The sequence below is a fragment of the Pelodiscus sinensis genome, chromosome 1 (assembly GCF_049634645.1).
Source record: "Pelodiscus sinensis isolate JC-2024 chromosome 1, ASM4963464v1, whole genome shotgun sequence".
In the NCBI taxonomy this organism is placed as follows: Eukaryota; Metazoa; Chordata; order Testudines; family Trionychidae; genus Pelodiscus; species Pelodiscus sinensis.
The window spans coordinates 158534775-158561852 of record NC_134711.1 but is presented as its reverse complement, the minus strand read 5'-3'; the positions used below and the strand labels follow the sequence as shown (position 1 = coordinate 158561852).

The following is a 27078-nucleotide window of genomic DNA, read 5'->3' as shown; positions in this document are numbered from 1 at the left end:
TAAAAAAGCAACTTGTCTTTCTTTCTGTGCTATAAGCAGGAATGTGAGTCTATCAGGTTTGACATACTGACTCCTTGGGACCACTTCAAACGCAGCAGATGTGATGTAACTTCGCATCCTCTTGTGAAAGAGTAGGTAAGTGCTGTGCAGTTTTACATCGTGCAGGTCTGTCAGATGAGACCACAGCAACAATTCTGTCCATCTCAGGTGGACACTGAAGATCTCCAGGCATTATCTTTTGACTTATAGGGAATGTGGTGTCTGATGGCTTTTAGACAACATTTCCTCTCTTTCTCATTGCACAGGAAGGTCTGTGCAAGTTACCAGCTGCCCTCCACCACAAAAGCAGATGCATTTCTGCCATGCTGCTAGATAGAAGATTAAGTTTCTTGGAATTTTCAGGATGAAACAACATATACAGCAGATATTACAGAAGCTCATGATCTGAAATACATTTGCTTCAGTAGACTTATTTATCTACAGGCTCCACATGGGTCCAGACGCTAGAGGTTTGTGCTAGCAGAGCCAACTGCAGGCTCGAGACATTCTGGATATTGTCCTACTCCTAAATTAAATCTCAAAAGTAATCATCATTTGACAGCTTCTATTATAAATCCAGGCTACATGGGCAAATATTTGGCACAGATTGCCTATGCACAAAATGTATTAAATAGGGCTGTCAAGTTATTAAAATATTAATCGCGATTAATCACACTGTAAGACAATAATAAGAATACTATCTATTTAAATATTTTTGGATGTTTTCTACATCTTTTAATATATTGATTTCAATGACAACACAGAATACAAAGAGTATAGTGCTCACTTTATATTTATTTTTATTACAAAACTTTTATACTGTAAAAAGAAAACTTCAGCTCACCTCACTGAAGTATTGTAGTGCAAATTCTATCATGAAAGCTGAACTTAAATTCTTCTATACAATCAATATATTTGTGTCTTATTCAAAAGAGTCCTTTTTTCGCTCAGCCCCAGCTGTGGGCGGCACAGGCCTGGAGGGAGGTAGACTCTGCCGTGGGCAGTGAAGAGTTCGGGGGGCTCAGCCCCCAATTGTAAGTGGCATAGGGCTCAGGGTGGGGGTCAGCCCCCAAGTTCAGAGGAGGGGACAGCCCCTGGGCTGGGGAGGAGAGTGTAGACCCCACCATGGGCAGTGCAGAGATCGGGAGGGGGGACTTAGCTCCAGACTGAGATGTGGGGGGAGGGTCAGTCCCAGCCCTAAAAGGCAAAGAGAGGGTGGCTTGGGTGACCCCTGCCGGGGAGGGGGAGGGACAACTTGAGCAAGCCCCCCCCCTTTTATTTTTAAAAAATATGGTGATCTGGGAGGGGAGAGGGACGAGTGTCAGGGTATTTACTTTTCTTGTTTACTTCTCTGTTGGAGCTGGAACCGCACCTTCAGTTTTTTTCCCCTCCTTTCTGGCTGCTTTGTTTTTCCCGTACGCCACTTGGTGGCAGTTTGTATTACTGCGCCTTACCAGAGAAGGTCTCTGGAGCAGCTCATGCTGGTTTGCCAACCTCTGCGATTAACACAAGTTAATTTTTTTAACGCATTAATTCTACCCTGTGTAAATCACAGGTGTTAACACTCACTAATCAACAGCTCTAGTATTAAAATAAATTAAGAATTTCTCAATAGGCTTACAAAAGCCTAATACATGCCATCTCGTCTACATTTTCTTTAATTTAGCTACATACATAGGCCCCCAGGCTCTGCCCCTTGCTGGAAGCACTAGAATTTCATGTGGCTGGACACCAGCAAGCAGAGAGAACTCATCGGAAACAACACTGGCAAGTTCACTTATGTCTACAGGTAGAACGTTACTGCAGGAGTTGAGGATGTGACTGATTACATCACTGTTTTCTGCCTTTGAGAGAGTGCACGTAGAATAGACCACAGATCCTCCAGGACACAAGGCTTTAATGGCAGATCTGTAAGTAATCACAACAAACAAATGCAGATCAGCCAGATTTATTAGACAGAAACAAATGATGTTAGGGAAACAAACAAAACACATCAACAAGCAATAAACTTTCATGAAATTGTTAAAACTGAGCAGATCACTAATAACCCAGCAAATTACTTGTGTTATGGTCTGTTTCTCATTAAGTGTGTATATTCAAATTACCCTACAATATTCTTAAAGGTGTATAAGAGTTTACAAGCAGCAGTTGTAACTTATGATTCCAACGTACTTCAGAGTGATCTTATCAACATTTAAGTAGTGCACTTTGGATTTGATTTTCACATCTAGGCATGTAGAATTACCCTTCTGGTTGTTGGCCCCGCTTACCCACTGGCCCCACTGCCCCCAGCTCTGCTGGGGTTGTGATCCTGCTTGGGGACATGGCTGTGCTCCCTATCACGCTGAGGGCCCCAGGCCCTACTGATCTCAGCCCAACTGGGGCTGTGCTCTCTTGCCACCAACCCAGCCCCTGAACCTGGCCAGGTGGGGCTCTCTAGCCCAGCAATATCCATGGTCCTGCTGGGACATGGATGTTGCCAGACCAGAGAATCCTGGATTTTAGAGGTTTAACCTGTACTGAATCATCTTATAATCTCCCTACCATGGTCAATAACTCTGTTTAGTAACATAACATTTTGGAATTTTTATGTGCATTTGACAGCTGCAGGACTGGACTCTAAATCAGCAAATGCTTTGTCTAATCAAACATATCTAATTACATGAAAGCTAAACGTTAAAATGCACAACCACACTTTTTGAAAAAATAAAGCTACAGTCTCAATGTTACAAATGATGTCTGTTATTTTTCCTCAACCTCCAAACACAAGAAAAAGAAACAGAGATCCTGTTTGCTTTCAAGTATAGCAGACATCTTATGCGGGGGGGGGGGGGGGGGGGGGGGGGAGAGGAATACAACACATTAAATTATGAAAATGCTGAAAGGAAATCTGTAACGTACATTCAACTATCACAGATGAAATGTTATGGGAGCAAGGGAAAAAAGAGCCATGATACAATACAATCTGTTTTTTCCAAGACTGTAGCATACCTTCATTACTAAATGTTTTAAAGAGTTACTTTTGTTGGTAAAGCTGTTGTCTTACAGCTATCTCTCGTCTAGCAATTTTCACCCTAAAGACTCCTAAGAATGATTTATAAACTGATATGTAAATAGATCACTTCAGTCACTACTGGAATATAGCCACCTCTGGTCGAAACATGCCCATTTCAGTAGCTGGCAATACTAAATACAAGTTTACTGAAGCATACCCCTCTCGTTTGAAAAAGCAGCTGAGTATAATTACTCAGCTTGAAGTAAACAACTCAACATTCCCAAAGGGCTTCACTAATATTAATGCATTTGAGTGGTTAGGACCCAGTTTTGTATCCCCTCTAGAATACTGAGCCTGCAAAGAGCACTTTCTAGGACAGGGCCGAGGAAAATACCAGCCTACGGGCCAGATCCAGTCCAGCAGAGTTAGCTCCTGGCAGGCTTCTGCTATATATACCTGAATGGCCATAGGTACTGTCAATTGCATCTCTCATTAGCCACGGATTGCTGTTCCTGGCCAATGGGAGCTGAGGAAACTGGGGTCCCAGGTTGCAAATGGCTGGGAATGATGATCCATGGCAACGGGAGCTGTGATTATTGGTACCTGTGAATGTGCAGGTAAATACAGCGGGCGGGGGGGAAGGGGGTGGTGAGATATCCTGCCGCTGTTTTATTGTCCCTCCCCCCCCCCCGTTCTAGGACCAGGCTAGGCAACTATCTCAGCAGAGATCCAGTAAGTAAAAACGTTGCCGCCGCCACCACCTATTCCTATGTAACTTCTAGTTTTGTGTCAGACCCCTGTAAGGAATACCAAGAAGCAGCTTCACTTTTGAGATCTGATGGAATAGGTCATATTCATATTAGAATACGTATAATCAGCAGAATATATTTGGAGGGAAAGGGGAGGAAGTGAGGTCTCAAAGAAATGGTTATGATAATGTGGGAAAAGAGGTTCAACCTTTTCCTTTTTAAAATACTGCTCTTGTAGTGATAGAAGAATAAACTCATTTTGGTACTGGTTTTTCATACAAAGCATAATGATATATATATTTTAGGTGCATAACTAAAACACTCTTCAGCTGTGAGCGTTGTCCGAAGAGCAAGTTAAAATGAGAGATATAATTTTGGGGGGATCTGTTCAGTGCAGTAGTTAAGGAATGTCACTTTGGAATGAGAACAGGTGGAGAAAAGAAAGTGGCTCTTGGAGAAAAGAATGGGCTCTTTCCACATATCTGGAGAGCTTCAGGTCTTGTGAAACATCAATAAAAAGAGTGTCTGGCGAAACCTCCATAAAGAGAAGCACATTCTAAACTGGGTTCAGGATAAGTCAAGAGTCAGAAGAGCTCTAAACAGAAAGGAAAGCCTGTCTGAAGAAGCTAAGGAGGCACCAGAGAGAGCAAGTCATCAGTGAATGTAATTACAGTAAACTTCTGTTCAGCTTCCCAAGTGGGTGTTGTTGCGTATTCCTATCAACTCTCCTTTCTGTTCCATGCACAATACTCCCTCCCATGAATCCTAGTCAGATTTGTTACCAGAATGAACACATTGCTCCCTATAGTTGAATCTAATGCAGTGCTAGCACATTCCTTTGAGTGGTTCACCTCAAAACAGCACACACTTCCCAGCAGGAAAATAAGAATGTGAAGCACCAATGTTAGCACTCAACACAATGAGGCTTCTCTCCCCTTTCTCTCACCGGACTCTTCACCCTTCTCTCTGCATTTGTCTCCATTCTCCCACCAAGCTATTGTTTGTGAAAGAGATGGGGCAATGGTTAGGCCAAGCTAGCCACCAGAGTGCATCTGGACTAGTGGAGGACAATTGACCAGAAAGCAGAGCAGGTAACCAACAACAACACAGTTTTGACTCCACAAATAATCACCTTGAGAGAAATGCTGTAAACTCAGTAATATTTTTTCCAGCGTAAGGACAAGTTAGACCAGGTGCTTCAGTCCCTCTGTTGGCTGCATGTTCTGCTTTATTTTCATTCTTGAATTTACAATTTATCTTTCCAAAATGAGTTAGTTAAGGCTCAATTGGCAGGACTGTTTTCTAATCCAAAAGACTTTGTGGTAAAGTGTCTCCTCAGAATCCAGACTAATGTCTGATACTACAGCACAGCATTTTGAGAAGGAATGGCATTGCTTTGTTAAATGGCCAGTTTTGCTTCTCTGTCAGTTGAGGCAGTATTCATAGATAATGAAAATATTATAAAACTAAAAAACATTGAAGGATAATCCCTGTGAAATGGTCAACATTATTTCCTGAATTTAGATTATTTCTTTTTGGATAGACACTAGGGTTGCTGAAGAATTTATGAATGCAGTATCTCAGCAGGCAGTCCCAATATAAACAAGAATCTGAGAGGATTCATCACCCACATATTAGCATGTAAACAGAATTACATTCAGTATTGTAACGAATACTATTTACAGAGTTAGGGGTGTAAGCAACTAATCGACTATCTGATAAGCAAAAGCTTATCAGATAGTTGACACACTAGTCAACTAGTCGTTTCCCCCTCCCCACTTGATGCCTCAAAAAGAGGGAGCAAGGGGGAGGGAGGGGAGAGAAAAATTTTGGGGGCTTAAAAGCCGGTTCCCCCCAGCTCTGTGGGAGGGGGCAGGGGCGCAGCAGTGGAGTTACACCTTTGAAATGTACAAGAGTCCCTACTGGGGCTCTTGTACATTTCAAAGTGGAAGCGCCACATGGAGCCTGGGACCAGCAAGAGACTCTGAGTCCCCCACTGGTCCCAGGCTCCATGCTGCGTTTCAGTCTCTGAAATGCACAGCGCTCCTCCTGGGGCTCTTGTATATTTCAAAATTAAAATGCCGCATGGAGCCTGAGGTCAGTGGAGGACTCCCCACTGGCCCTGGGCTCCATGCAGTGTTTCAATCTTTGAAATACACAAGAGCCCCTGTTGGTCCCAGGCTCCATGTGGCGTTTCAATCTTTGAAATGCAGACGCGCCCTTATCAATTAGTCCATGGAAAATCCATCAACTATTTGATTAAGTGATTAATCTAATTGTAACATCCCTATGCAGGGTTCAAGGAAGTGCTGAGATTTGGGGATGTGTCATGCAAGCAATATACAAAGACTTATTTATTACGCTGGGCGCCATAGCAAAACACATTGTAAGAGACAGTCTGTGCACAAAAGAGTTTACACTATAAAGAGAGAAGGCAGAAAAAGGGAAGAAAGGATGTAGTTCTGTCTCCTTTCTTACACGGGGGAATGGAGTCAGAGAGATTAAGCAATTTACCAAAGGCACACGGTCAGTCTTTGGCAAGAGTGGGTACTCATGAATCCTGATCCAGTGCCTTAATCACAAACTTATACTTTCCTCCCATGGGCGTTTTGTTTATCAACATCTTTTTAAACCTCGAAAGTAGAAAGAAAGGGCTAGGTTCTAACTGGAGATGCAGTATATGTTGGGAAGCATTCCCCTCATCTTAAAAAACAATCTACTGTACTCATTTTCATAGAAGTAGACCCCCCTCCCTTCAACAAAGCTTACCAGATGTGCAAAGACATATGGTTCAGATTACAACCAAGCTACAAATGTGTAAGATTTCACTGTTAAACATGCAGTCTCTTACATTTAACACCTCTCTTCCTAGATAATCCCAAAGTGATTTACTAACTTTAAATATACTGAAATCTTTTCACCCATCACTGACAGACAGACCACTATGATGAGTTGATATCAGCTGTTTAACAGTACAGTAAGAACACTACACTGTAGTTTTAGAAATAAACAACAACAACAACAAACCAAACTAAGCAGCTGAATCTGCAGAGAGCACTTACAGTAGATAAAACACAAATACCAAACAGGAATTTTGCCAGAACTTCAGGGTTACCACCAATATACTTATTAAAGATCTCATAACACCTTTCACAAGTACAAGTAGTGAAGACCTTACCTATAAGTACAGTGCCCCTAGAATGTCAGTCTGGAGCAGTGATTCAATGTGGATTCAAGGAGCAGCACCTTTGGAACAACTAACATAACCTCCTGAAAAAAGTCTTGGAAATCTCACATCAAAAGACTAGCTTTGAGCCTGCTTAACCTGTGAATTTTGACAGGATTGTGCCCCCAAAATGACCAAACTGCAAAATAAAAAACTCTGAACTTTTACGTCATAATTTTGGCTCAAGAATCTAACAGGTTTACTTCGTACCACAATGTTAAAAAGAGACAGATACTGCCTGTAATGGCTCACATAGAACATTCATTAAAAATCCAATCCTGTCAGAGGCTCAGTGCCCTTAACAACTGACATAATCAATGGCTAACCAAAATATAAATAAAAAAGATAAGCTGAAGGCACTTGTCATGAGGTACTCTGCACCTTTAAGAAATGGGCTTCAAATCTACAAAGGTAATATCACAGTTCACTTATATATCAAATACTTATTTCAAAACATGCATTATTAAAATGGAAGCAATGTCTGAAGGGCCCTAAAATACTTTGGTGAAAATGAAATTAAAGTACATAGCTGTTTAATTATTTTAAAGCAATCATATTTATTTCTAGCAATTCAGTTTCCTTTCATTATATTTCTTAAAACATCGAAGTCTATCTTTATTAAAATATAAAACTAGTTACACAAAATGCGCTTTCAAAAGTTTAAATCTAAGTTCATGCGTGCATCATGCTGAATTAAAAGTAGTATTAATTGGAACATAACTGAAATGGCTTGGAATTGAAGCTTTACTTCTTTATAAGGAAGCTCTAATTCAGCACCGGGGCAACTGATATTTTAATCCTTATTTTTAACCTAAATTTTAAAGTAATCCAATATAAATACCTGTAAAATTATTTGTTTAGAAAGTCATAAGAAAGCCACTTAAGACTACTTAATAATAAAGATGGGCAACTGTCAATGGGAGACTCTAGTATTTTTGTTGCATGCAATCCCCATTTTTGTTTTATAGACAACAGAAACTGTTAATAGCACTAACATTAAAATGCCTACTAACAAATCACTGCTATCAGAAGATGATCTGCATAGCAGCCTGTGAAAGACGATTCCCAGTTTGTCTAGTAGATGCCTAAAAAAAATTACACTACTTAGGAAGAGGCAGACTTCATGATTTTGGGGGCTTTGGAAGCTACCCAAACGTTACCTATTTTTAGGATTTCAGAGGGGTAGCTGGATTAGTCTGTAACTTTAAAAACAATGGTGGTTCTGTGGCATCTTAAGAGACTAACCAAATATACATAGAATAATGAGCTTTTGTGGGCAAAACACATTGCCTCAGAAAGTAGTATGGTAAGTTGCTGAGGCTCAATTTTATCTATTGACATGCTTCATTCACAATTTCCAGGCCTACTCAGAGATATCCTCTTCCAGCTAGCCAAGACTTTTAGGCAGATAATGCACACCTGTATATGTATAGGAAGAAAAACGAAATAAGATGCCATTAGGTTTTATCACAGGATGAGGGAGAGAAGGAAGGGAAGAGAAGCACTGAGGAAGAAAATAAAATGTTCAGTTGCAAAAATAAATCCTTCCATGGGTGTCATATGTTGAATCATGAGACATCAGAATAGCACAATTTATAGGACCCACTGTGATATCAAATATTCACAACAGTTTAATAAAGTTTTCACTCACTAGAGGCCGGGGACGGGGAAATGGGAAATTAAACTTAAGGGTGACTGGCAGATATGTCTGTGGGAAGTTGCATGATGGTTGCCCACACTATGCCTGTTTTAAATGGCGATACCAACATTTTTGGATAATTAAATCCATCTTTAAATAATTAAAATATCTCTAAGACAGACACATGTAATAGCAAAAGCACTGCTGTACACCTTTTTACTGATGGATGTTTAGCAAACCCAGGTATAACTCTAATGCAATTAACGGGTGTGTAAATTCCCCTATGGTAGAAATCATGCCATTACAAAAAATTCATTATTGCTTTTTTTTCCCCTGAATATCTCTTTGGAGACAGATTTATTAACATGCATAATTGAATTACAGCAGTCTGAGCTGCAAAAGATTTATATTAAGGTAATCTAATCTGACCCTCTACCAATGCAGGGTTATTAGATATGATTTTGAAAACTACATCCTATTCTAACACATACTTAATGTTTTCTTTGGTTGAAATTTCTAGATTCACATTAAATGCAGCAGGAGAGCAAACTGGCACTTAAAAAATTAAATTAGAAACGGAAAAAAAACCAGAGCAATAAAATTACTTCAGTATCTCAAAAAAAAAAAAAAGATCTGTTGGGGAGGCATGAGTTCAATGTCTTTGAGAACACTTACATGTCACAAAAATTTGGGAGTTTCCTAATGTTAAAAAGTAGATATTTCACACGAAAAGTAAATTAAACAACGTGATAGGGGGAAAATGGCAACCTTTTTTAAAAAAAAATGGCATTACAAACACAGCCTTTCATAAAACAGACATAAGTGGCTATCAAAACAATACCAGTATAGTATTTTATATTACCAATCCCACCTTCCCCGGATGGTTCTTTCTGTGCATGATTATATGTTCTGCATCTTTACGGAAGGGTCAGCATTAATTGTATCACTAATTTAATCATTTTGTATGTTAAAAGAAAGATTATATGGGTTTCAGGGCATGCTACTAAAACTATGCAACATTTCAACAGTGCCATCTTTTGGTCACTATGCAGAAAATGGCTTTTCTGGCTTTCATATGGGAGAAAAGTAATGAATCCCTTCTGAGACATCCATTTAGCAAAGAATCTGAAATTGCATTTGCTCTCATCCATGCCCCCTTCTCATTTGAGTTGAATTCGGTTACAGATTCCCTCCCCTTTTTAAAAATCAAATTGAACTCAGTTATCCCAGAGTCATATCAGTTACATCCCATAGTTTTTCCAAAACAAAGCTGTCAAAGTCAGGGAAATCCCTTGCATCCCATCAGATATTTTGTTTTTTATTCTTTGTGCAAAAATAAAATGATCCCCCCCCCCTTTCAGAATTTCCCATGGAAGGAAAATGCTGACTTTTGAACAAGCATGCTTGATATTTATGCTACTACATCACGTTGGGACATGGAAAATCCCACTCTCCAGTGGATGGATATTAAGGTATTCCATACAAAAAAATCATAAGCTATAAAGTCAGTTTACAGAACAAGGATAAAATAGATTTTTCAGTCTTTTCAGATTGAAAAACAAAGATGCTAACCTTCCATTCTTCTCTCTTTTTCTCCTAAGCTCAATGGTAGTGAAAAGCAGCAAATGAAACTGAGAACTCCATAGGCCGATCCTGCCCACATGCCCTATCCGTGATCTGTAACATCACCGGTGGCACTCACGGATGTGTCAACCCTCCAGCAAAAAACCCACAGCTGGCACATGCTGGCTAACTTGTGCTCACAGGCTGTTTAATTGTGGTGCAGACAATCAGGCTTGAACTAGAAACCAGGCCCTAGAACCCTGCAAGGGAGGAGGGCATCCGAACTTTTAATGACTGTGTAAAAATACCCCATAGGATTTGCTTATTTTCAGATGCATTCAGTTCTTGGCCTCTCTGCAGAGATAAACAGTGTCATATTAATGCCAACTATGATATTTTTCCTATTTGCACACGTCACTAAACGGTTTTTAGATAACAGTACTGTAGTTTGAAGTCATTACTGACTTCAGTGGGACTTAAATGGAAGGGCTAACCGTGAAGATCCCTGTATCCAGCTTCTCCTCTCTTGAACTACCCAGACCACTGAGATGGGACCTTCTGAAATAAATATATTTTCTGGAGTAAATTAATTGCTGCTTATCAGGCCTGCTGACAGGGCAGAGGGGACAACTGCCCCAGTGCCTGGCGATTCTAAAAGGCCCGGGGCTCCTGGCCCACCACCACTGCTATTGCGGCAGGAATCCCGCAATAGCAGTCCAACCAGCAGGTCCTTGCTGCAGGAATCCCGCACTGTGCACTCCAACCAGCTATGAGGGCCAGCAGGCGGAGGCGGCGGCTGTTCCATCCGGGCGGTGAGGGGGCTAGCTACCTCAGCCCTGCCCCTTCTGTCCAAAGCCCTGCCCCCTTCCAGGGTGCACAGAGCCATCTCCCCACACACTGCCCAGGGGCCCGACAATTCTGTTTGCTTCTCTGCTGCTTATTGTGGCTTATAGCAGTTTTACCATGACTACAGTGGGATTCGTGCTGGTGCAGATTTCACTGACCTGCCCCTCAGTGATGGTTAAACGAAGAGAACATCCCCACTGTAGATGAGGTCTTATCTGGGTAACTGAGTGAAAGATGATTTCCACGGCACTGTTCATTTGTTTAAAATTAAGGACATGCTTATGTGGTTTATTGCATGAGGACCACTGCCATAACCTGTTGAAGAGGGTCCACTGACTGTAAGGAAAGGCTTGTGTGAAATGGATACAGAAGAATGGCAGAGTTATGGGCACCGGAATTACAAATTGACTGGTCAGCCACACACCTCATCTGGAACCCGAAATATGGCAGGAAGTGAATACAGTACAGTCCTGTGTTAAACAAGCTACTGAAAAAATAAAGGGAGCATTTTAAAAGAAGATCTGATTAGGCAAGGAAATTGTTTCTATGCTTGTTTAATTTAAATTAAGATAGTTGAAAGCAGCATTTTTTTCTTCTGCTTGGAAACATTTCAAGCCCATATTAAGTCAATGTTCAGTTATAAACTTTTGAAAGAACAATAATATTTTCTTCAGTTATGAATATTTCAGCATTGCGCACAACCTCCATTCCTGAAGTGTTTGTAACTCCAAAAACCTACTATACAAACACTAGGGGGCAGTGCCCCCATCTCCCTACACGCACCAACCCCTCTATCACTGGCTGCTTTTGTGGCCAGAGAGCATGTTAATCTTGTACTGAGCCTAGCTGAGCTTTCCATGGCCTCAGGTCACTCACACCCTTCTCCGCTCCGGCTCCACCACAATCCTGGATGAACTGTTCCATCCAAACACACTCTGCCTGTACTGGCCACCCACGCCCTTCAATAACCAGACATTTCCTCCTGCCCCACCCGGAATAAAATAGTTTGTTCATGTGCAAAGTTCAGACCCTCTCCTGGCAGCTAGCATGTGACTACGGAGAAGTAACCTGTCAGGAAGGGCTGTGCTCTGAGGGCTTGGGGGCCTCATGTGTAAACGAAAACCAAACGCAGTCAGTAAAACGGGGCCCAATTCTAAATGAATCCCCTTGGTTCCAGGTACTCTTGGTCACCCGACTCACTAGCAAAGGGAAGGGGCTGGGTTACATGCGAGCAACTCGGTACGAAGATAATTCCCCACTCTCCACGCCCAGTTACTGTCTATCTTTGCAGAGCGGCAGCTCCCCAGATGTACCCTTCCAGCTGGCAAGTGAGCTCCCACCACAGGGCTGGGACATGAACAGTGTGGACAGAGCGCAATGGAGAGAACCAGATTTGGGTCACATGGGAAGAGAGCCCGGTGGGGTGATCGGGGCCGCTAGTCCTTAATCTGGAGATCCATGGCACACAGTCATCCCCCCCTCCATCCCTATCCCATCCCTACACCCCCATTCCTCTGTTCTCCATTCCTATACCCATCATCTTCCCTAACCCCTCCTCCTCCCCATCCCCCTCCTTCCAACACTATCCCTACCTACATTCCTACACCCACTCATCCTCCCTAATGCCTCCCTCTCCCCACCTCCACACTACCTATCCCTACCCCCACCCTCCTTCCTCCATTCCCATCCTTGCCTAGCCCCCTCTCCATCCCCACCCCACACTGCACATCCTTCTGCCTCCATACCTATATACCACTCACCTCCACCATCCTCCCTTACCGCACTGCCCATCCCCACCTACACTCTATCCCCCTTCCTCCCTCCCTACACACACCTTGCCCCCTCCCAGGAATTTGTCAAGCTGCAGGCCCCTCCCCCCAAGAGCACCACTGAGCTGGGCAATACAGCCCCGGCTACCGCAGCAGGAGCCACAGCCCACTCCCAGCTCAGCTTTTCTGAACGGGCCGGTTGGGGCAGCTTTGCTCCGTGGTGAGCTCAGGGAGACCAAAGTGCAGAATGGCTGTTCTGGAGAACCAGGGAAGCAACCAGGGTGCAGTGTAACCACGCTGGCCCCAAAAGGCCGGGAGTGCGATGTGGCCAAGACCCACCCAGCTTGCAGCGGAACCATGAGAGCATTCTTGAGCCAGAGGGCTGGCCTCGGGTCACGGGCACATGCCGGAGCTATTCACTTGGGGAGAGACCTGAACCGTGGCTCCCAGATGCTGTGGCCAGGCCCAAGCTGCAGAGAGCAAATCCATGCGGCGGGCATGTGCTGCTCCAGGGGGCACACAGGGAAGGAGCCACCGTCCCCCCATTTCAAGGAGCAGTCACATGGTCAAGAGGTCCTTGAGTGAGGCCACCAAGGAGGAGGAAAGCTGCGCAGCTGAGGGTGCAGGTGGGCGGCAGGACACAGAATGACGTGATGACGTCACTGTTGTCCCAGAGAAAATTTGTTTTTATATATATGGAGAGATATGGAAACAAGAGTTCAATCTCTCTCTTTCAAAACACCTGAAGGCAACAATATAGAACAAGACTTTTAGATGAAAAACAAGAGGCTTAAAAAAATGTAAAAGAGTGTGCGTGGGGGCAAGTCTTGTTTTTCTCTTAACATTAAATATAGCATCCCACATTCACCTGAATTAGGACCTTGTATAGTGATCTGTGTATTTTGTATTGCCCAATGCAATGAAGCGATTTAGTTATAACACTCAGGAAAAAGATAAAAAATTAAAACTCTAAACTTTCTTCCGCTTTGCTGGATACTGCTATAGTAAAAAGGAGGTAATTTTACCTATTCACACAGAGACAGAAAATCCATCTCCTTTCCATCTGAATAGAAAGAATGATTAAAAAATGAAAACGAATGGAAAGAAGTGTTGTAGCTTATTTACAGTCATGTTAAGCAAATTCATCACTTCAATGGAAATGGAAATAGCCTAGAAATGTGGGGGTGGAAGAATATATCCGGTAATGTACATTTACTACATATTAAATGCCCCTTTTCATTACAAAATAATCAATTCTTCACTGAGACCACATCGCTATTTTTAACTGCTGGCAAATGCAGATAAACACATAATAGCTGTGTTTTGAAAAGCAGTGGTCTGTTCAATCTCTTTCAGAGGAAAGACCATTTTCAAAAGGCTGAACTCAAAGGGACAGTGCAACTTAGGTGACATATTAGGTTATCATATTAGCCATTCACCGGGAGATCTGTTCTTTATGCCCTACTTTATGATACAAGGGCAAACAGTAAATTCAATCCTGTCCACCCATTTGCATAGCTCTCTAACTATCAGGTAGTACAGCTGCATGACCAGCAATCTATGCTCAGAAGAAGCCTAGATCTGAAGCAGCAAGAGTAACACAGACAAAGAAGCTCTGTGAAGAAGCTTGTGCAGCATCTAACCATTGCTTGTGCTGTATCTGACTAATGCTGCTAATTCCATATTTTTCTAAATTTACTCACTTTTTAAGTGAAACTCTGTGAATGAAAATTTACAGGAACAAAAGGTTTTGGTAACCTCTTGGCTTACAAAAATAGATGCTCACAGACACCATTAAAAAGGGTGAGCTACCGATGTTCTTCGAGAGGTGTTGCTCGTGTTCATTCCAATAGGTGTGTGCGTGCTCCAGGTACATAAGTGTCGGAAGGTTTTTCCCCAGTGGTGCAGGTTAGGTCAGCTGGGGAGCTCCTTGGAGTGGTGGAGCCAACACGGTGTGATATTAAGGGCTCTGCCGACCCCCCATCCCTTCACTTCCTTCTCGCCAGAAGGGAGGCGGGTAGGATTTGGAAGGGGCATGAGCAACACATCTCAAAGAACTACCATTACAAAAGGTAGGTAACTGTGTTTTCTTCTTCAAGCAATTGTTCGTGTGCATTCCAATAGGTGACTCCCAAGCAGCTTACCTGGAGGAGGGGTTGGAATTCATTGAGCTGCTCTACCAAACTCCCATGCCATGCTTGCTGAGTGACAAAACGAGAAGGATGTGAATGGATGGCTACTTTGCTGTCCTGCAAGTGTTCTGAATTGTGCAAGGATTGCTGCCAAGGATTGGGAGTGAGCCATCAGTGCCAGGGCTGGGACCTTGTCCAGGTAATAGTAGGTCCTGATGCTGGATGTGATCCATGATGAGAGGCACTGGGACAAGAAGGGGAGTCCCCTCATTCTTTCAGCTATCGCGATAAAGAGGTTGGTGACTCACAAAATGGCTTTGTGTGCTCAATATAAAAGACAAGGGCACGTCTCACATCTAGCAAATAAAAGCTTGCTTGGGGCTTTAGGAAGAAAACCAGTAGGAAGATGTCCTGATTTACATGGAAGTGGAAGGCTACTGTGGGCAGAGATGCCCGGTGCAGGCAGATTTGCAGTTTGTCTTTGTAGAAGAGTGTATGGGGGCTCAGAGATAAGGGCCTGGAGCTCTGAGACGCACATGGCTGAAGTTACTGACACTTAGGAAGGCCATTTTCCAAGAGAGATAGAATGGGGCAGGTTGCAAGGGGCTCAAAGGGTCAGGTGAGATCCCAGTGAGGGACCGGGTATTTGACTTGGTGATATAACCTCTGAAAATCCTTGAGGAAGTGTCCTACAATGGGGCAGAAGTGGGATAAATGGTTCCCAAAAGGGGAGGGGGGAGCGGAGGAGTGCGCAAATTTCCAGGAATTGGGCAGAATAGTGGCTTGCACCTCCCTGTAAGTGGCACTGGTCTCAGCTAATTCAGCAACAAGAACTATGCTCACAGCCATCATTATGCGGTGCAGTGCCTGGCTTCAAGTGTCTGGGCTCCCCCACTCCTCCAAAGTCCAGCACACGATTCAGGATCATCTGTTCGACTGTGTGGGACTGTTCTCAGAAAAGATGTACAACAAACTGCACAGGCTGAAGGATTCCTGGGCAGTCTTCAAAAGTTCGCCTTGAGGCCTTGGCGCTGGCCTAAGGAGGATTGTGTGAGCCGCAGTCGCTGGCTGTTTCTGCCACACCTGCAAGTATGATCCTCCCTAGAGAGAAGGAACATGCAGGTGGCTTCAGCTTAAAGGGTCTCCTCTGAGGCGCTGGCGTATGGACAGGGATGAAGAAATGTCAATTACTGCCTCATCCAGTGAGGAAGAGGATGCCCTGGGAAACGGGTCATCCTGACCCTCAAGCTTCCTGGTGTCCACACAGATGCTGGGTGGGGGAGTCGCTGGCGGCAGGGTGGTGTTGGCATCCGTGTGGCAGGGTCCTCCAGCAGTGCCTTAACCAGGTCGGTCGTGGGCCCTTTTTGGTGCACTGGAGTAACTGACATGGCTGAAGGCAGGTGCAGGAGACCATGATGCTGCCCTTGGCACTGGGCTGTGACCCTAACGGTAGGCCCATTATGTCCAAAAGGGCCACTGCATCGGAGTCTGCCACCGTGGGAGCCAGGACATCTGTGCGCCAGGGCGATGAGGTTCTCCTCTGTCAGTGCTGTGAGCAGTGCCAGGATCCAGGCTGTGATAAGTACTGGGCACTACACGAAATCTCCACCTCGGAAACTGAAGCGTACTCTGAGCCTGACTAATATGGGACACGATAGTGCCAGTGATTAGTGCTAAGGTAATGGCCTCAGAGTGACTGGTTTGCCTCATTGCTGAAAGGGGGCTGGTGCTGGCAATAGTACAGATACCAGTGCCAACAACATCAGTGCCTTGGGAAGTCTGGTGCTGGTCCCTGTGCTATCCATGCTGTGCTGTCCAGTTGGAGCCGGCATCCATTCCGGCATAGCGATCCGGTGGAGGTTCAGGACTCGGCTGCTGGCGAGTGCATTGTCATAGCCAATAGGTCCCTGGCCACTTTGGAAGTGTCTGGCATGGAGGGAGAATCCAAGTCCTACTCTAGCACTCCACGCATAGGAGAGTCATCCACGCCTGGATTCAACAGTCCCGTGCTTGGGGCTGGAGTCAATGGTGCCAGGACTGCTGCACCTTCCTTGTGGTGTCCCAATATGGGACACACTGCACTGTGGTAGCTGCTGGCCTTCCTGGCTGGTGAGCAGCCTTGGTCTGACCTGTTATTCTTGTGCAACACCAGGGATTGTGAATGGTGCCGCACCAATGAACTGGCTTTGTGTGCCGAGGAGCAGCACTAGTGCTCCTTGTGTTCCTCCTTTCTCAGTGCCGATGAGTCCCATATCAGAGAGGCTAGTGTGATGCTGGCTTTGGTCCCAAAGGTCTGAGTGCCAACTCTATAAGCAGAGTTTCAAATGATGGTCCCTTTCTCTCTTGGTCCGTGGTTTGGAACACCTACAAATTATGCACTTATAGATTAATTCTCCCTCGCCTAAACACATTAGATAAGCAGCATGCGGGTCCCTCTTGAGTATAGGCTTGTTACAGGAGCCACAGTGCTTAAAAGCTTGGAGTCACTACATGCCCCAGGGCAAAACGAAGCACAGGAAGGAGGAGGGGGCATCCCAACAAAAATGTATTATCTACAAAGACTAACTTGGAGTGGCTCCTACGTGGGGCAGTGTGTAAGGCTCTGACAGTCATGCACTATTAGAATGCACATGAGCAATCACACATATTATTCCCAATATTCATTGGGTAACTGAAGTTACATACATACACACACAGAAGTAGGCACATACACAATACTGTATTACAGCATTTCATCTGCACAACAGTAATAATAAAAATACGTATTGTGGAGTACCTGTCACAGTTCCATAGTAAGTAATTCGATAGCAATTCAAACATTTCATTATACATATTTCAGAATACAGTGTGTCCTCTCCAAAATTTCAGCTCTTACTCTGAATACAGAATGAATTTTCCAAGCGGTTACAAATAAATCAATGACTGACTTAAAATTAAAATAAGAATTTTAACAAATTTAGCATTCTAGTATGCCGTTTTTCTGTCTCAAACACTTCAGACTTCTAAGAGTTAAAATGCTCTGAAGTACTAAACACTGACTACATTTAAAAAAAATAATACCAATTAATTTTGGCCCAATCTTAGCTCTGCTATGCAATGACATCATAAAGCAAAATGAGGAAATGCATCAAATTTGCCTTTAAAAAAAAATCAGTGTAATCTAATCTAGTCCTGATTAGATTATATTGTAAACATAACTGTATGCCCATCCCAACTTGTTGTTACAAGGAGGAGTTACAATTGTTTGGCTCTGCATTTCTATAACTTAACTTGAAAATTATTTTTTTTTTTAAATCACAAAATTTGGGCCAATTTTGATGTGACAATATCAATTTATCTCATTTGCATTTCATCCATTGTGCTATCATATTTTATTCTATATTTAAACAACTGAAATGATCAGCCCTTGCATAGAACTTTAAGTTAACTAATTAATTCTAATTAAATCTCTGAAGCAGATAGATATTTATACCCACCTCACAGTTAGGGAAACTGAAAGTAGACATTTTAAATGACTTGCTAAAAATCAATAGGAAAATCTCTATCACAACCAAGGTTTGAACTCAGAACCTCAATCTTAATCATGCACCCAGGCCATCAGAGCAAATAACTGACAGTGAATAGAGCTGTATTCTATTATCATCAGGGCTCGACAAATCCGTATTTCAGTTGGTCGCCCCGTTCACCGGTGGTGCGCGCATGCGCAGTGCAGGTCTGGCGAGTGGATTTCACCGCGGTTTGTCGAGCCCTGATTATCATCATCAGTGGCACTGAATTGCTCACCAATTGAACAAGTCATTTAGTTTCTCCCTGACTGACACTGTTTCATGCTCTTTCTTGATGGGGTGTTGTGAAAATTCTTTAACGTTTGCAAAGTATTCTGAGTTAAAAGGTAATATAGAAATTCAAAGCAGCATTTAACCATTTACTGAACTCATTGCGATTACACACATGCTTAAATATCTTGCCGAATCGGGCTCTTACTCTTTGACATACTCCTGACAACAGAAGCCTTATAAAAATGATCTATTCCCTAAATTCCAAAATCCAGACAAGTGAAAAATCACAATGCATACGCTGTTGAATTTATGGTCTTACTGAGCCCTTTGGAAGAAAAAATATATCAATTTTTTTTCTGATGGAAGTTACAGATCAAAAATATATTATCCTCAACAAATTTTTGTTGTTCAGACTGTTTAAGGCGAGTTCACTGCACATTCAGCAAATGCAATGTTTTTCTTTTCTAAATTTAGGGATAATTGTATTAAATATTATTTGGGGTGACAGGCACTTTTTGGGATTTCTTTTTTAAAAATAAGGTTCCTGCTGTCAAGATTCTGCATCAGGATTATAATCCAGAATGATTTATACAAATTTGAAAAATTTCAGTGAATGATGTATGCTTCCTTTAGCTAGAAGTTCACAAATTAGATTTTACATGTCAAATATTGAAAAGAGAAAACCGAAGGAGGTCAGTGTTTCAAATATGATTGATTTTTTCAATGGAAATGGGTGACATGATGCATTACTGCAATAAGACACTCATATTTCTGTTATCAATCATAGGTTTCTGGGAGGCCTTTTTTCCTCAGGAAGTCATGCAAAAGTATCTTGCTCTGCTCCTATGGAGACTTCCATAAAAAACACTTTTTAAAAAAAAACACATTACTTTATTCCTCTCTGAATTTGCCTTGACAGCTGGGTACTTCTGAATGAATCATTGTGTACATTTAAAAGTTTAGTGTTTGATCAATAGCTATAAAACAATATACAGATGCTGAAACTATTTTTTTTGGAAAGAAAAATAATTCTTCTTTAACCCAACTCCAAAAACATGTCAATTTTATTATACTGTAATGCATTACTTAATTGTTCATGTTTCAATTGTTTCCTACACACCATATACAAGGACAACAGTTGAATTAACAGGAAACCAAAAGGCTTTAATAGGAAATGTATTAATTTTATCTGGTAAAAACTGAATTGCTACTATGAATAATATACTTTCAGTTGTACTCTTTTTTTTAAGCAAAATGTTGTCAAACCAAATCTGAAAGGTATTGTGGGGAAGCTTGTGTTGCTGATTCTCAGCGCTGGATAAAGAAAGGGCTAGTTTTCCCACTCTGCTGGTCTTAAACCTAGTACAGACAGCATATGAAGTGCCCCTCCTTCTTCAACCCGGGGCTCCCAACATTCAGTTTTAGATAAACAATACAATTTTTATTGCAGCTTAACCTCTTATTTATAGGCCTCTGCCTTGAATACTGCAAAGCTATAACAATTCAGTGGCAGCACAGACGAGCTAAATGCAGGCCGAACCTCTCTTGTCTGGCACCCTCGGGATCTGAGTGGTCCCAAACCACACAATCTGCCAGACAAGGGAGGTCAAGGCTCCCTACCCAGGTGTAGGGTTCTGCTCCTGCTGGGACTGTGCACCGTACCACCTGCCCTGCTGACTCAGCAATGCCCCCAAACCAGCCCTGGACGGAGGCCACCCCCGCTGACTCCAGCCCTGGCTGTGACTGTGCTATTGGCCACTGGTCCTGCTGCTTTCAGCCCCAAGTTGGGGCTTCACTCCCGATCACCAGCCCAGTGTGGGCTGCGCTTCTAAACTGGCCAGCCAGCGCTGGATCAGCAGTAACCGTGGTCTCACCACGGATGTTGCTGGACCAGAGAGTCCTGGGTTTTAGAGATTCAACCTGTACTTATGGTTCAATCCTGCAAACACATTTGCTCAGATGGTTATACCTATTAAGTTCTTGTGTGTGAGTATGGACAAAACCGGGCCCTGAAGCTCCTCCTGAAAACAGTCCAAATAGCACAGACAGAAAGACCAAACAATCTGAAAGCTAGTTTGACAACCTAACGGAAACCAACATTGATGAGAACATTTGTCATCAAATTAGACTAACAGTGTGTCTCAAGTTGATAATTCTGCTAAAAAGTAACAAAGAAATATCCCTCATCAGAATTTCCACACAGGGTTACAGACCATTTCATTGAAATTATACACAGATGCAGCATAAGCAGCCTTTATAATTTTTTTTAAATTATAAACTATACTTATACCTCTGCTTCAAAGGGGGTATATGGCAGGAATCAAAAACACCTCTCATGCCACATCAAACTATTTAGGTGCTCATAGCAGGGTATTCTGCATCATTTTGCAACTGAGGCAAAGTACTGCATTAAGACACACTCTCAATGAAGTCAACAGAATACTATGGGCCAAGTATCAGTTGAAGATTTGAACACTGCTGTTTATATCGCAGTTCTACAATTAAACAACTCTGCATCAGTGGCAGGAAGCCTGCTTCCCATGGGCCACATCAGGCCCATTGGGTTCTATGTGTGGAGCATGAAACATATACCTTTGCTTACCCACAGGATTACCAGATATTGCTGGCTTCTGTCTGTGTAGTTATTTTCCTACTGGTATTACTAAACTGACACGCATGTAAAGCAAGGGCATGCGAAGTGAGGTGTGTGCTGAATGCGCACGGCGCTGACTGTGAGAGCTGTGTACTAGGGATGTCAGCATGTAAGCAACTATGCAATGAATTGATAAGCCTGTGCTTATCGGTTAATCCTGTCGATTACACACACTCCCTCCCTGCTTGCTGCCTCTGAGAACCAGATCCTGTGGAGCCACTTGCCCTCCCCTACCCCCACTGCTGCCTCTGACAGAGAGGCAGCAGCGCGCAGGGTGAGGGGGAAGACAGCTTTAAGTCATCTGCCTGCATAGCGGCAAGGCAGGCAGGAGTTGGTGCTCCAGGAGGAGCTGGCTTAAAAGTCAACTCTCCATGATTACTGTCTCTGCCTGTCCTCCCGCCTTCCCGTGCTGCCACAGAGCACGGATAGAGTCTGCTTTGTGGATGATGGCTCAGCTTTTGTTTGTGGGGAGCTTGGGCCCCCTGTGGACAGGGGTGCCACCTCATGCTGCTGCCTCTGTTTCAGGCAGGGGAGAGCCGTTTTTTTTTGATAGGGTGTGTCTAAACTACATGGCTCCATCGATGGAGCCATGTAGATTAGGTTGATTGGCAAAGGGAAATGAGGCCGCGATTTAAATAATCGCGGCTTCATTTAAATTTAAATGGCTTCCATGCTGAGCCGACAAACAGCTGATCAGTTGTTTGTCGGCTCAGTGCGCTAGTCTGGACACTCCCGCGCCGACCTGAAATCCCTTTATTGATTTGCCTGTTATGCCTCGTAGGATGAGGTTTACCGGAGAGGTCGATAAAGGGCTTTCATGTCGGCAGGGGAGCATCCAAACTGCCCCGATCTGCCGACAAACAGCGGATCGGCAGAGCAGGGCAGCCATTTAAATTTAAATGAAGCTGCGATTATTTAAATCGCGGCTTCATTTCCCTTTGCCAAACAAACAAATCTACATGGCTCTGTCGACGGAGCCATGTAGTTTAGACGTACCCATAGAGAGGCAGCTGCGCAGAGTGGCAGGGGGCTTCCTGGAAGTGCGCATTTGTTGCTGTCCCCACCTCTGGGGAGTATCGAATAGTTGTTTAACAGCTAAAATTTGACGCAGTTACATGATTATCCAATTACACTTCTACTGTGCACTCCCTCCCGATAGTGCTGCTATGGTTCAGCTGACACACTTTACAATTTTTTAGGCATGCAAGCGCTTTGTAACTAAGACGGTCTCTTGGGACAACAATCTTCCAGCCCACTGAGATGACGGAAAGCCACTCATGTACCCCACTCACTTACCTCAGTTGCCCCTCACTGCTCTCCATTAACTCTTTCATCTAACTTTCAATGTAAGCAAAAAATGCTACATGCTGCAGCACATTCTGTACTTACCAAATAGGAGTATGGTGCATGAAACTTGGATGTGGTTGTTACACATACCAAACCTTGCCACAATATCATTTAATTTAATCAGTGAAAGTGTCTTTAACAATTTTTTTTCCGTTTCTCACCTTAGCAGCTGCACCTGTACAACAGATAACTCCTTCCTTTGGATGAGTCTCAGTGTTGCCTGCTGAATATCAGAACAGAATAACCAACTTCTGTCATTTGAACATGGAGCATCTAGTAGTACCTGTATAGCCAATGAGTAGAAGAATGAACAAAAGTATTAATTGCAAAGTAGAAAGCGAAGTTACTCACCTCCCGTGCAGTAACTGTTGTTCTTCGAGGTGGTGTCCCCAAGGGTGCTCCACTATGGGTGCTGGGCTTGCCCCGGTGCCGCAGACTTGTCATTAGCAGTGTCTGGCCGGACCACGCATGTGCCGCAGGCTCGCGGCTTTCGCGCTCTTTCTGTCGCGCGGTCCGGCCCCTCCGCCAGTTCCTCGAAACCGCCTCGGAGTCTGTAAGAGACAAGCAGAGAGAGAGAGAGGACTCCGAAGTGGGGAGGAGGGCGGGTAGTGGAGCACCCGCGGGGACACCACCTCGAAGAACAACAGTTACTGCACCGGAGGTGAGTAACTTCGCTTTCTTCTTTGGGGATGTCCCCGCGGGTGCTCCACTATGGGTGACTGCATAGCGGTAGTCGCCAAAAATGGAAGGAGGGCAAGGAGACCCTATTTATCCACCGTGTAGAGCACCGCAGTCGCCACTGCCCTATCTGAGTGAGAGAGAGAGAGAGATAGAATAATGCTTAGCGAAGGTCCCATGAGAGGACCAGGTCGCCGTTCTGCAAATGTCCTTCAGAGATACACCTGTAGATGTGGCCATGGCTCTAGTGGAATGAGCGTGTGGTTGGGAAGGAAGGGGCAACCCTCTCGTTGCGTACGATTGCACTATGCATGCGGTTACGAGATTGGAGATTCTCTGGGAAGATAGACGTTAACCCTTTGACCTGTGTGCCAGGGAAATGAATAAAAGGTCCGTAAGCCTGAACGATCTATGTAGAACGCTAAGGCCCTGCTGATGTCCAAGGAATGTAGGGCCACATCTCGTGGCGAGGCATGGGGCTTCGGGAAAAAGGTTGGCAAGATGACTGGTTCATTAACATGGAAATTGGAGACAATCTTGGGTAGGAACCTCGGATGTAATCGCAAGACTACCCCATCGCTACGGAAAATCGTATATGGTGGAATGGCCATCATGACGGAAAGCTCGCTAACCCTGCGTGCAGAGGTTATTGCGAGCAGGAAAACCGTTTTCAGAGTGAGGAATTGTAAGGATACGGTCGCCAGAGGCTCGAACGGTGGCCTCATTAGGGCGTTGAGTACCACGTCCAGGCTCCACACAGGAGGGACTGGGTTGCATGGTGGGTCTATATTGATAAGGCCCTTGAGAAATCGTTTAGTCGTAGGATGGGCGAAGATAGAAATGCAATCTATAGGTGGTGTGAATGCTGATATTGCTGCGAGGTGCACCCTGATGGAGGCTAACGCAAGACCCTTGTTTTTTAGGTGCAGTGCATAGTCCAGTACGGAGGAAATGGACGGACGTGTCAGATCGTGGTGGTTCGAGGTACACCAGGAGGAGTATGTGCGCCACCTGTGAAGGTAAGTTTTCCTCGTGGTTTGTCGCCTACTCTGTACTAGGACGTGTTGGACTGCGGCAGAGCAGAGAGATTCACAATTGTTCAGCCAATTAGGAACCATGCTGTTAGGTTCAGCATTTGTATCTGGCGATGTTTCAGGCGTCCTTGGGCTTGTGTGAGGAGGTCGTGGAGAGGCGGAAGGCGGATCGGCGTCCGCACAGAGAGGCGGTGCAGGAATGTAAACCAGTGCTGGCGAGGCCAATCTGGGGCTATGAAGATTAGCATAGCCCTGTCCACCTTCAGCTTCTGAAGGACCTTGGGAATGAGAGGTATGGGGGAAAATGCATAAAGGAGGGGTCTGCGCCAAGTCACAAGGAAGGCATCCCCTAGAGATGCGCGGTCCAGGCCCGCTCTGGTGCAGAACTTGCGGCACTTTGTGTTGGCGGGAGTTGCGAAGAGGTCCACTCGGGGAGTCCCCCAACGTTGGAAGATGTCGCATAATACGCCGTCGTGTATTTCCCATTCGTGTTTCGAGTGGAAGTGTCTGCTCAGGAAGTCTGCCGTCACGTTTGTGGTGCCAGGTAAGTAGGATGCCAAAGGAGTCACCCCGTGGTGAATGCACCAGTTCCAAAAGCGGATAGCTTCCGTGCATAAAGAACGGGAGCGAGCGCCGCCCTGGCGATTTACCTAGTACATGGCTGTGATGTTGTCTGTAAGTATCGTCACAGTGGTATTCCGAATGTGGATGAGGAAGGATTTGCATGCGTTGAAAATAGCACGAAGCTCTAGGAGGTTTATGTGTAACCTTGCTTCTTGTGGGGACCATTGGCCTTGTACCGAGAGGGAACCCATGTGGGCCCCCCAGCCTAGTAGGGAGGCGTCTGTTGTGATTTGGTGGAGAGGCTGCTGTGGGTGAAATGGTACGCCCGACAGCAGGTTTGTGTGGCTGGTCCACCATCGGAGTGATTGAAGAACGGCAGGTGGAGGTGTAACGGGCCTGTGGATATCGTATCTGGTGTGGTGGTATATGAGGGTCAGCCAGTGCTGAAGGGCACGCAGGTGTAGTCTGGCGTATTTCACCACGTACGTTGTGGCGGCCATGTGGCCCATGAGTCTGAGACATGTGATGAGTGGAACGGTGGGGCTCACGGTGATAGTGCAAATGAGGTCCTGAATGGCCTGAAATCTCTGCAACGGTAGGAACGCTCTGCCGGCAAGTGAGTCCAGACGGGCCCCAATGAACTCGATGTCCTGAGTGGGATGCAAGACGGACTTCTGCTTGTTGAGGAGGAGTCCGAGCGATTGAAAGACTTGCATCGTGAGGTGAACCATGTGAGGAAACCTCGTGTGCCGAAGCGCCTTTGAGCAGGCAGTCGTCCACATAAGGGAAGATAAACACCCCTTGGCGTCGGAGAAAGGCCGTTACCATGGATAGGACCTTTGAGAACACCCGGGGGGCTGAGGATAGCCCGAAGGGGAGGACCTTGTATTGAAAATGGTCCTTCGCCACGACGAAGCACAAGAACCTTCTGTGAGCAGGGTGGATAGGGACGTGGAAATAGGCATCCTGGAGGTCGAGGGCGGCAAACCAGTCCTGTGGATTTAAAATAGGGATTATGGCAGCTTAACGTTGTCATTTTGAATCGTTGTTTCCTGAGATATTTGTTCAGACGACGGAGGTCTAGGATAGGACGCCAGCCTCCGGACCTTTTCTGGGTGAGGAAATAGTGAGAGTAAAAGCCCCTGTTCCTGAAGTTCTTCGGAACTGGCTCTATGGCACCCAGAGAGAGAAGGCTGTCGACCTCTAGTCTGAGGAGGGTCTCGTGAGAGGGGTCCCTGAAGAGGGACGGGATGGGAGGGGTGGTTGGTGGGATGGCTATGAGAGGGATAGGATAGCCGAACTCAACAATCGAGGACCCATTTGTCCGTGGTGATTGTTGCGCATTGATGTAGAAAGGGTCTTAGACGGTAGTGGAATAGCTGGATTGAACGATTCACGGTGCTGCCTGTGGCTGTGTGCTCGCCCTCGACCAACACATCAAATCTGCTGCTTGCTGGAAGGCATGTTCATTCTGCTGTTCGGGTTTCGGCATCATTGAGGCCTCTGGCGAGAACGCTGGTTGTTGAAGGGCCTCTGTTGTTGGTGCTGCTGTTGCCATTGATGTCTAATGTAGAGGTAATCATATCTGCGCTGATATGGTGAGTACCGTCGTCTCTTAAAGGGGGGCATGTACATCCCCAGAGTTCGCGGGGTTGTCTGAGAGTCTTTAGAGGAGTGCAGGATTGCATCCATGGTCTCTGCAAAGAGCTTATCCTTGTCAAAGGGTAAGTCCTCGACTTTCGTCTGTAGTTCCTTTGGAACTCCTGCCTCTTAAAGAAAAGAAGCTCTACGCATAACAATAGCCGTAGCAGTAGAGCGAGCAGCATTACCAGCCACGTCCATGGCCATCTGGAGGGACGTTCTCACTGATGTGATGTGTAGCCCTCTTGGATGACTGATCTCAGGATCGATCTTTTTGAATCAGGGAGATGATCCATGAGACGAGTGAGGCGTGAAATTGTGTCAAAGGAATGATTGGAAAGATGCGCCGAGTAATTGGCGATTCTGAGGAGTAAAGTCGCTGAGGTGTATACCTTTCTGCCCAGGATGTCAAGCCTCCTTACGT

The 27078-nt window shown here is 44.7% G+C and overlaps 1 protein-coding gene across 2 annotated transcripts in view; it reads right to left on the bottom strand.

Annotated features, from left to right (window-relative positions):
• Positions 1 to 814: 814 nt before the first annotated feature.
• NSUN3 (NOP2/Sun RNA methyltransferase 3) overlaps positions 815 to 27078 on the bottom strand; it is a 40423-nt gene continuing 14159 nt past the window's right edge. For both annotated transcript variants that reach the window (XM_075908911.1, XM_075908917.1), the window contains exons 5-6: positions 22899 to 23020; positions 815 to 1947 (exon numbers count right to left, since the gene is read on the bottom strand). In XM_075908911.1, coding sequence (XP_075765026.1) covers positions 1686 to 1947; positions 22899 to 23020 — 384 coding nt within the window. In that variant the 3' untranslated portion in view covers positions 815 to 1685. The remainder of the gene's footprint in view (positions 1948 to 22898; positions 23021 to 27078) is intronic.